The sequence below is a fragment of the Limulus polyphemus genome, unplaced genomic scaffold (assembly GCF_000517525.1).
Source record: "Limulus polyphemus unplaced genomic scaffold, Limulus_polyphemus-2.1.2 Scaffold3778, whole genome shotgun sequence".
NCBI lineage: Eukaryota > Metazoa > Arthropoda > Merostomata > Xiphosura > Limulidae > Limulus > Limulus polyphemus.
Window position 1 is genome coordinate 41,879 of NW_013669388.1, and position 11,806 is coordinate 53,684.

Genomic DNA, 11,806 nt, shown 5'->3' on the forward strand with positions numbered 1-11,806 from the left:
ACTCAATTTCTTAATTTAAAAGCAAATATTAAAACACAGATATACATCAATTTTTGTGTGTCGCATGCTATGTTGAATGCAGTACTGGTTAAAATTAGATCTTTGTGAAGTCAAATTACTAAATCTATAGTTTTGTGTGAATTAGAAACTCAAATTACAAATATTGACAAGCTAGAATATAAAATAAAAGTCTCGTATCTTTTCAATTTGCTAAGATATTGCTCGTACTAAATCAAACACAGAGTCAACCCACCCATTTCTTTTCATTTTTGAAAACGCTCTCTTACATACACTTCTATATATGACATGAATAACCAATTAGAAGCTCAGAATGTCCTCCAAGTGGCTTTCTCAGCCATTTTAACAGACTTGGCACCATTTCTTTCCTTTGAACCAATATTTCAAGGAGGTAGATTGTGTCTTTAGTCTGCTTGAAATTTCATATTTTTTAGACTGAAATACAGCTTAGTTAATAAGCTTGATAAATTATAGTGGAATTCAATGGTATTGATATAGTAATTTATGATGTTTTGGTTATTGAAATGTATATATAAAACCTAAAAAAAATATTTTGTTTTATATCCTCCACATGCAAAATTTTTAAAGGCTTAGCAACCTACATAAAGCAGCAACCGAGTACAAAGGTCTTAACTAGAAGAGATAATTGTTTGCTTTACTTCTTTATTTACTGTTCTATGTTTTAAGAAAAATAAGTTTAAGAACTTGTTTCAAAATTGCAATAATCTATATACATATATAATGTATAATAATTGAAATGTGACTGTATTTTACAAAATACTAGTCTGCTAAACACAGCCAAGACAAGTTACTTTGTACAGACCAAAGGTCAGTTTTATGTTATTTGATATGGTAACATGAGTGCATGTGTGCCACATCGTTGTAACTTCTGTATTGTTAGCCAGGCACAGCTGATAGGTCAGCATAATAAAAATAATAAATGTATATAAATGTATAATGTTGAGAGATTAAAGCTATTTAGTTTAAACATTTATGTTTTTATGTTATAATTTGTGTTCATTCTAGAATGAAAGAGGCATAATATATATTTGTTTCCTAATTTATATGGTGGTTGCGAGATCAGTCAAATCTACCAAACCCGTACAGAGATTAATTACTGAAAATAACAGATAGCTAATAAATAGCTGGACATTATAAAGATTTTGAATGTGAAATTTCAAAATTTTCCGATGCATAAAAGTATTTTAATCTTAAAATGAATATTACTTTGCTTGATAGATAATCAACATGCGAATAGAAAAAAAAAAGACACGAGAAAAACATTGTCTTACAAACTTTAAGATTGTCTTTCTATTTTTTCTTCAGGCTTCATCAGATGACAAGTCTTGGAAAAATGCAACCTCTATCTACGATTTTACAGCTAAAGACATTGATGGGAATGAAGTGTCATTAGAGAAATACAGGTGAAGATAGGGAACTTCAAATTACTTTAAACTTAAACCTCTAAGTTTATAAATTGAAGTAGGTTTTATTTTCCAGTAGCCATTTTATGAAAGCTTTTATTATTGTTTTCCAGAGGTCATGTTGTTCTGATTGTAAATGTTGCATCTAAATGAAGAGCAACCAACAAGAACTACAATCAGCTGCAGGCCCTTCACGAGAAATACTCTGAGTCTAAAGGTCTGCGGATTCTTGGGTTTCCTTGCAACCAGTTTGGTGGTCAGGTATGATAACATTACGAGATAAATGTACAGGTTTGCCTGTACATAAGATTGATAAGATAATCAGAAGAAATAAATTGGGAAACTTATTTAAAAAAGAATTGCATCCAAAAGACAAATAAAAGAGAAAGTATTCTGATTTTTATTGTGTGTGTTTGTGTGTTTCTTTAAGACAAATTTAAGTGACAAGGATAAAGCTTTATCCTTTAAAGGTTAAAGATAATGGATGCTGTTGATTTTGAAGGATGATCAGAGTTTGACATACATCATTACACAGCAAAGCATTTAATGCTCATCAAGAAGTATACAGTTTGTCAGTCTTTTCTTTTTATGCTTAATATTCTTAGAATATCAAAAACTGATAAAGTGTGCAATCTCTTTACCATTAACAACTAATCAGGGAGTACGAAATCATGAAGTAGTGACTGTGACACCAAATTGGGAGGCACTTGTTTTTTATTTATCCTTTTATTTTTCATGAGAACTGTTTAGTATTATGTGTGCTCACATAAGTTAATTCCCACTACATAACTTTGCTGTGACAATATTTCAGTCTGTTATGCACACATGTGAGTTTGTCGGTGTTCGTGACTCATTTATTGCAGTTATACTGTTAGTATAAATGTAAATCAAGTGATGGTCATTGTTTACATGTTAAAAAAATTATCTACCTGAGGATATTTGGTTGCATATAACTGATCCCTGCTTGTTGCTCTTGAAATACGTGTGTTTATAGCTTTAAATTTCTGGTAACTGTATTATCAATGTCAGATAATATTATTATACATCATGATTTTTGATTGGCAGTTTACAAAATACATGTACAAGTAACTTGTGTGGATGTAAACTTGGACTCTGTTGCAAAATTTTTTTAGCTATCTAAAAATGTGATCATTCATTGAAAACAAAATGACTTTAATGAATGTAAAGAGCAAAGTTAAAGTAATCTGAATATTTTGATATGAAACTCATATATGTAAAATATGATTAAGTAGTGTAGTATTTAATAATAGGGACCGTGATGAAACAAAATGGTGGCCATAAAGATTGCATGTTTAAAACCACTTTTAAGATATCTGATTATTAACAAAGACTATTTCACAGTATCGGCTGAACAAAACTAAAATGTATTGTACTCATAAATCTACCTAAATTGCTATATATGTTTATGGAGTGAATCAAAATTTCACTGTTTCAACGAACTTTCATCTAAGTAAGTAAGTAAGTGACTTTTCCAGACAATGCATGCTCCATGCTTGGTATTACTGATGCACAAAAATATAGCCAATAAAGAGGAAACAAACAAGCATAATAAAAAAGAAAAAATTAATTTTGTAAAGACATGTAGGGATTGACATACACATAACCTAACTATCAATAGTTATTAGTAATATTGAAAGTTGTAATGCTACAAAATGTATTGAAAAAAGAAAGTCAAATACAGTGATTTGCCAAAGTAGGGATGAATTTAAATAACTTTGTTAGTTTTGACTCTCTTGTTTCAATACTTACCTATTGGTTTCTGTCTGAACTTTTTTGTTTTTCATGAAGGAAGTTATACTTGACAGTAAAGCTTGAATTTCTGTTGTAATTTATTGCTCATTTTCCAAAAGTGTCTAAAATTTCACTTATTTAAATGACCTGCCACTGTATGCTTTAAGCTTTCTTTCTACAAAGAAATTGTCTTTCCAGCCATTTCATGTAGACCTGTATGCATACTTGAAGACTGCAGTATTTGTACTACTTTCCCACTCTTTGTTGCACTTTTTAGAAAATAAATTATATCAGAAAAAAGTTTAAGGCCTAATATAAGTGATTTTTAGGGGTAGAGCCAGTTTGTTCATAGCACATATGCATTAGAAAATTATCATTTGCATCTAAAACAATATATATATATATATATATTATTTTTTTTTTTTTCAGGAACCAGGTAGTGAAGCTGATATTAAAGAATTTATCAAAAAGTTTAATGTCCAGTTCGACATGTTTAGTAAAATTAATGTTAATGGGGAAGATACTCACCCGCTGTGGAAGTACTTGAAAGACAAACAAGGAGGTATTTTGGGCAGGTACAAATATTTATCACATAAGTACTTAAGACAAATTTTATGTTAAAACAAGTTTTAATATAAATGTAGTTTGAAGGCTTTATTGTATTCGTTGTGTTTTCTGTCCTTGTATTTCCACACGAAAGCTGAGATGTGTACTGTTTAATCAACTCGCTAGTTTCAGCATACTTCACTGGGCATTTGATGTATTAGTAGATAACTACTTAGTATCATATAATCTAAAGTGTATTTCAGATCCACTATCGAGAAACACGTCTATATAGATACAAATTTTGATACTTTTGCGTGTCCTTTTCAGTCCGACCCGGCATGGCCAGGTGGTTAGGGCGCTCGACTCGCAATCTGAGGGTTGTGGGTTCGATTCCCCATCCCACCAAATATGCATGCTCTTTCAGCCGTGGTGGCATTATAATGTGGTGGTCAATCCCACTATTTGTTGGTAAAAGAGTAGCCCAAGAGATAGCGGTGGGTGGTGATGACTAGCTTCCTTCCCTCTAGTCTTACGCTGCTAAATTAGGGACGGCTAGCACAAATAGCCCTCGTGTAGCTTTGCGCGAATTTCAAAACAAACAGACAAAACCTTTTCAGCCCAATTTTCGTTTGTGTTAAAATGTGTATCCATATGAATGTGTTTTTTCCTACAAAACTTTATCTTACATTCTGTATATATTTTACGTATCATTTGGGTTTCTTCACACATTTTGTAAATGGTATCTTTTGCATGAAGTTTCAATAGGGTTTGCATATTTTATGTAATCAACTTATCCTACTAATGCTAAGTGCAGTTAATCACATGAAATAGGAAAGGCTGATCATATTTCAATGGAAAGTTGATATTTATATTTTATCAAGGTTTCGTCAGCTGTTTTTAAAGAATTTTTGTTTTATGTGAGATGTTTTACATAAGTCCTAGCTGTATACCAGTACAGAGTAGGGAATGGTACATTTTGACAAACCAGTGGCTAAGTTTAGAAATGCAGACATAGTTTATTTTAAGAATTTCAGTTTAGAAAATTGTCATTGGAAATCAGAAATAATATATGTTCGACATTTACCAAAAAAACAGTTGAATAGATTTTCAATGTCTTAAAACAAAAGTAAAAGAAATTAAAAATATCTGTAGCTTAAGTGTGGAAAGTGTAAACAAATGTGATTCATAGGTAGACTCTTACTATGTAGCAATTAATGTTCATTCAGTTAAGCCTAATTTTTTGTATTTTATTCTATCACAATGGATGTATTGTGTAAAAGAAACGGGAATCATAATGTGTTTTAAACAGTATTATAAATCATATAATACTAAAGTTTTCAGCCAGAAATACTGGACAGTTCACTTATTTCAATAAAATTTATTGCTTATTAATAATCAATATTACCAAAGAGGAGTAGGCCATTTTGAAGTTAGTTGAAAGTGAGTTTTTGCCGTTTCTTTAGTTTCATCAAGTGGAATTTCACTAAGTTTTTAATAGACAAAGAAGGACAACCTGTGAAACGATATGGGCCAAATGTCGACCCATATGTAAGTAATTTTTAGCCTGCTGATTTAATACTAAATTTTTAGTGTTTCCCAACATAAATGCCAACCTTCCTGAGTTGTGAAGGAAATTCCTAACTGAGAAATTAAAAACTAATTTTTCTCCATTGTTACCCATTCAAGCAGTCTTCAACCATTATAACCAATTCATATTAACCATTTAGCCAATGTTCAGGTTAACCATCTCGCTAGAGACAGGTTAAAGGATGCATGTCATGATGTTTTAGAGAGATATATCAAAATTTAGTTTAAAACTTTATTATCATTGTATGTCAATGAAATTGACATCAAAATTTAGTTTATAATTCAAATTTTAATGTTATATATGTTTTAATTTTTAATTTAAAAGAAAATATTTAAAAAATTGAAAAAAAAATGTTTTATTGTGTGTTATATTGCATGTCTTGTCTTATTGCTAAGTTTTTATTTTATCATGCCTACCATATAATGTCCGTAGTAGTTAATGCTATATTTCTCGTGTGTCCGTGTTAGAAATTTGCATACCACTAGCCTTTCGGCAATTCTGACCTAAACACACAAGATTTCTCGTAACTTGTGCTACTGCATAATTATTATGTAGCCAAAGTCCTCAACCAATATCAAGGTGACACAACCTCCTAGTGCACTAACTCCCTCTATGCTTTTGCACTTACGATCATCCTTTATCCATGGCACTGAACATATCAGGTGTATTTTGATTTTCTCAATTTGCAGTAAATTGTAGGATATTGTTTTTTTTTCTTCCGAATACGAACTTTCATGTTCATGTAACTTCAACTTCTAGTGTGAGTGAGAAATATCCACACATTAGTCAAGTCTCATATTTGGCTACTGGAGGCCCATTAAACATGAATGATGTGACAGCCATTGTGCATAGGGTAGTGGATTCCATTATGCAGTCAGAAGTATCTGCACCTGTCCATTCATCTGGTGTTCCTTCCTCTTGTACTGAGAGGGGAGCATGAAGTTGATGATGACTTTGACCATTAATTTCCTTCTCCTGGTTATGTCCTCGCTACCTTTCTTCCTATTGAAGAAAATCTTCAGGTTTCTTCATATTGTCAGGACCTTGTATTTCAGGTATGTTCTATTCTCTCTCTTGTTCTTTTGTCATATGACACATTCTGTTCCCTTCCCCATAACCTTAAACGTAACGAATTTTGCCCCCTCCCCAATCTCATGGCATGCAGTCATTATGACTTCTGCTTAGTTTCATTCTCCAGTGCCCTATTCTCTCGACTTCATCTAATCCTTTTCTCTGTGCTTCGTTATCTTTCCTCTCTATACCTCATATTGGAGGCACTTCACAGAGCACCTGATGACTTTAGGAAATTCCCGTTTCTTTCTCCTTTCTACCATGGCCAGTAGTACTGCTGCTTCTTCCCTTTCCCTGCCTGCTTGGATCATTTGTTATTGGAACTTGTTGGATAGAAATACCCTTCTTTACTGTGTTTATCTTCTTTTTTTTACAAGACCTCTGCCTCACCCCATTTCTTCGGTTTTTGGAATAACCAGGATTCAAATGAATCATGAGTGAAAGTTGCCAGTTATAAACCTTACTTAACTTTTCAATTATCTCAACACCCCTCTTCTGTCTCTTGTCTTAGTCCTCCTATTTCCTTCTCCTTCTGCTCGACCATCTTTCGCCTGATGTCAGATTTGCTGGGCTCATTGGTGACTACTTAGTAGATTCGAATCTGGTGGGACTCGTTTGTCGATGTATGCACGTCTTTGGGAACAAGTCTTTGCAGACAATTGGGGTACTATTGTTCTTACTCATGGACTCTCCTTCCAATTCTCCTCATCCTCTCAGACCACACTCAGCTCACTTTCTCCTTCCTTCACATCCCACCTATCTTCAATGTCTCAAAGATGTTGTATTGGCTCTTTGGAGCAAATAGGCCATAAAGAGAGTGTACAACCCTTCTTTGGGGTTTTATTCCTTTCTCTTCATAGTTTCCAAAAAGACCTGTCTGCTGGCTGGCCATCAGCCTTTCCTCCATGAACTGATTCATGGTCATCTCTCATTTTCATATGGAAAATTTCTTTTTCTTCAGATGAGCCTTTTCACTGGGACTATGGATGAACAAGGTCAATGTTTTGGATGCATTCCTTCATATTTCCATCAAAGAGTCTTGCTGACGTTTCCTTCAACTCATTCATCAGGATCACATTTTCCAATTCTGTGCTTTTTCATACAGAATTGCATCAGCTTACTCCGTTTTCAACAGTGGTTTTGGCCTTTGTTTGCCATCTGCACAGAGTGGGTCTGCGATTCCTCCATAACATGAATGATTAGCTCCTGTTTCACTCGCAAGTGGAATCCTACCTTCACACCTCCATTCTTCTGCAAGAGACTGCCTGTTTAGTTTGGCTTGTTAAGATTTCCAAATCCTTTCTTACCCCCCACCCAATATATCATTCACTTGTGGGTGTTCTTAAACTCCCTTCTCAGCCTGACCCAACTTTATACTATCTGCCTGTAGGTTCTGGAGGTTTCTGTCACTAGGATGCGAGCTTCTCCTATTCATTCTGTATGAGAGTTTCTATCACTTTGGGGACCATGGCTTCCATGGGACTGCTTATTCCTCTTGATGTGCTCATATGCACCTCCTCCAATGGTCCTTGCACAAACAGTGGAACCATTCAAAGGAATATTTGGACTCAATGGTTCTCCTGTCCCCTCCTCTTCTCAAGGACCTTTTGTAGTGGCTGGACTGCTCCAATATCCTCTCAGCATACCTGTTGGACCTCCACCCAAACTCAACTTGCACCTTTTCACCAATGTTTTCCCCTTGGGATGGGGAGCATATCTGAACAACTTCCTTACACTAGGCACTTGCACACTGTACAAATCTTCCCTCCACTTCAATGTGCTCTCAATCTTTTGGCAGTATGCTGAACATGTTTCTATTTCCTACCCCTCTTGGTAAATCATTTAGTTATGATTCACTCCACAACTTGATAGTTGTTTCTTACATCCAGTATCCTTTGTTTTCAAACCCTTGACCTTCTTTATTTGGCCCATGCTTGACGGGTTAGCCTCAATGTCTGTCATGTTCCAGGCACTATGAACCTAGTTGCAGACCAGATCTCTTGGCTGGACAGTGTCCTATCTACAAAATGGTCTCTTCACCCACGGGTTTTTCCCCTGGGTGTGTTCTCTCATGGGAACTCCCCTCATCAACTTCTAGATTCCTCTCTTTTGGTCTTCCATCGTCGGAATAAAGTTACTTGCTTCCTGGTCATGAGGTGAAGTCAGTTGAGACCCTCCTTGTACAATGGACAAGAAGACACATACCCAATGTTGCCTGGTTATATAATCTTTGGCATGTAATTCTGTGAGCTCCTCCTGCAGCTGGTGTTGATCCAAGAAGTCTGATGGTAGAGTTGAGGTGATTTCTAGAAACAGTCTGAACGTTCTCCTACCACACTACACACATTCCTGCTTCAACATAAAAAAACAGTATTTGATAGTTTTCAGTAACATTATGTAGAATTGTATCAAGAGGTTAGTTTAAAATGATGCTATAATGATTATACACATCTTAATATGAACATGTGTTTGTCTACTTAACATATTTTTTGTAACAAAAATTAGTGTTTCTAAATATGTGTTAATTTCTGTTGTTTTGAATAAGAAAAGTTAGAAATATAACTTCTGTCTCATGTTATTTTTCTTTGCAGGGTATCGAGAGTGATCTTCAGAAGTACTTCTAGTTGAAGAACTACCAAATACTGTAACAATTATAGGTTCTTGCAATCCAGCTGATAAAGAGCTTTTATGAAAGTCTACCCAGAAACCACTAAGTGGGTGGGTAAGACTGGAAAGCTAGCTCTTCTGATGTTGCGACAAGACTTCACTGTTGTTTACAGTTTTTGTAGAAACTTCTACCTTACAATATAGCTTTTTCTTTCATACCAGTGTTTAATTTCAATGTTACGGGTCACATAGGTAGCTCAAATATATTGATAAAAATCTAAAACAGTTCATTCTATGATGTACAAGTGCTTGGCCAGTTTATATAATTTACACTATTAATTATTCAGTAATTTTTGTTGCACAAAATTTGTATATTTACCTAGAAACAAACATCAGAATTATTTAGTTTATATAGGAGTTAAGATTGATTTCAATAAAGTTTTGTTCTAAGCCAGTGAAGTTTTCTTGTTTTTCTTGGAGTCACATAATGTGAAGTACAAGGGGGAAATTTAAAATATTACAAGTAGAAGTTTAGAAAAATTCTAAATGATTAAATGTTCTTGCATTTTCAACCTAAAATGTGTAAACAAATAATTTCCTAAAATTAAATTGTTTGAGCTTTATAAATAGTTTACGTTGTATTTAAATATGTCGTGATTGAGATTGTCACTTAACATTTTATACTGTGATATATATTCAGTTTAAGTTTCAGTGTATTAATGGTTGGAGACGGCTTGAATGGGTAACGAAGAAAAACTTTAATACAAGTTTAACATAACAGCAAATGTACAACGTTTCGACAAGGTTTTGTACCTGATGATGACAAAACCCTGTCGAAACGTTGTACATTTGCTGTTATGTTAAAGTTTTTTTTCATTACCCATTCAAGTCGTCTCCAACCATTATTAGTCTCAAAGTGGGTTCCTCGTCATCGAATTTCAGTGTATTGTCACTTTCCACTTTATGATGCGTCTAGATAGGCAATGTTTTATACATATGCTTAGAAGGACATCTCATTGCTCATGTTTAAGACATCACTCTTACTTTAATAATGCTTCTATCTTTCATTTGTAGTTTTGCTTGGACGTTATTTTCAGTTATGTATTTTTAAAGTGTTCTTATTTCAATTCATTTGTTTCACTTTACGCAAACGTGATTATTCCTGAATCAACTTTAGTGCGATTATTTTGTTTTCCAGCTGCCTTTCATAGTGTTCCTTTGACTTTCCCTCAGTCACAGAGTTTATAATAGTAAATTTTATTGGTCAACATCAGCACTGCAGTGAGCTAGATCTTTATTTATTACGGGCTAGCCACCTTTGCAAACTTAATTTTAGTTCCTTCTGAATCATAAAAGTCTTTGTTGGTTCTTTTCTTATTTTACTGATTTTAGATTTTCTTATTCTGGCGTTTTTTTTTTTTCAGTTGCTTGTAAAAATATTGTATTATGTTTTACTTATTTGCTTTCTACTGTTTAATCTTTTGTTTTTAGTAGGAGGAGTAAAGTTTATCTCATTTTCTTCATCATGATTATAAATTTCTATACATCCTTTGTTTTCCCCTACAAAGTAGTTCCTCATTTTACTAAATCATGATAGTAATTTCTATACATCCTTTGTTTTCCCTTACAAAGTAGTTCCTCATTTTACTAAATCATGATTATAAATTTCTATACATCCTTTGTTTTCCCTTACAAAGTAGTTCCTCATTTTACTAAATCATGATTATAAATTTCTATACATCCTTTGTTTTCCCTTACAAAGTAGTTCCTCATTTTACTAAATCATGATAGTAATTTTTGTCCTTGTTCTTGACACTGTTTTGGATTTTTGCCTACTCGATCATGTTAGTTTACCTTTAATTTGGAGATTTTTATTTATTTTTCATCTTTTTCTCTTTGGAATTCCTCCCTAATCAAACTGAAACATACTTATTCTATCATAATATTCACTCTCTTATCTTGTCTTGTCCAATTCTTTGGGAATGGTTTATGAAGTTTAGTTAACATAACTTGCTCAAGTCTAATTTCCTTTATTGCTGCAATACTTTTTACTTGTTTTATTTTTACAGGTGACTCTTTTTCTTATTTGTGGATAGTGTATTGTTTCTTACTATTTCAGGTCATTTATTTGTTTGTACTCTGAGACTTCTCCATTAGAGTTGTTGTTTTTTCCACTGTCATTTATGCATGTTTTGTCATCATTTGCCCTCCTTATTCAAGGATGTTTCTAGACTTGATTGTTGTACTATCATTCCTGTGAACCTTTGGTTTATTTCTCTTCATTGGAACTTTCTATAAAAATTAGTTTTCTGTTTGTTTTGTTTTTGACTTGTTGTCCTTCTGACATTTATTTAACTCTTTGAGACCCATGAGCATCAATTTGATGCAATGTTGTATGATTTGTTAAATTGTATTGCAAAAAAAAAAACACAACTGGATGAAATAGTTTGAAACTTCACAATTATTTTCTGTTGATTATGCAGCTTGAGCAGATAAAATATTTTTGTATGTGATATTTGTATGAATTTGCAGTTTTGAGATTTCAAACATTTCATCATAATAGTAAAACAAAAAGTTGAAAAGCTTATCTTTGTTTGAAATTTTAGTTACCGGTTTTTACGTCTTCCTACATTTTTACAAAACTTTCATATAAAATACTTTTTATTATTCTGTAAATTTTGTCTGTCAGCTTTCTTTCAAAATCGTTAATCAGAAGGTTTTATTTAACGTATGTAATAAGCACACTGAAGTGTTCGAGTGTATGAAGCTGGGCCCCAAACACTTCAAAAGCTAACAATAC

General features: G+C 33.3%; 1 protein-coding gene across 4 annotated transcripts in view; it reads left to right on the forward strand.

Moving 5' to 3' along the window:
- The window catches only part of LOC106470024 (glutathione peroxidase-like), an 18,628-nt gene extending 9,331 nt beyond the window's left edge, over positions 1–9,297 (forward strand). For all 4 annotated transcript variants that reach the window (XM_022398573.1, XM_013930545.2, XM_013930546.2 and 1 more), the window contains exons 3-7: positions 1,345–1,442; positions 1,556–1,703; positions 3,624–3,769; positions 5,204–5,288; positions 8,991–9,297. In XM_022398573.1, coding sequence (XP_022254281.1) covers positions 1,345–1,442; positions 1,556–1,703; positions 3,624–3,769; positions 5,204–5,288; positions 8,991–9,023 — 510 coding nt within the window. In that variant the 3' untranslated portion in view covers positions 9,024–9,297. The remainder of the gene's footprint in view (positions 1–1,344; positions 1,443–1,555; positions 1,704–3,623; positions 3,770–5,203; positions 5,289–8,990) is intronic.
- The last annotated feature ends 2,509 nt before the right edge of the window (positions 9,298–11,806 follow it).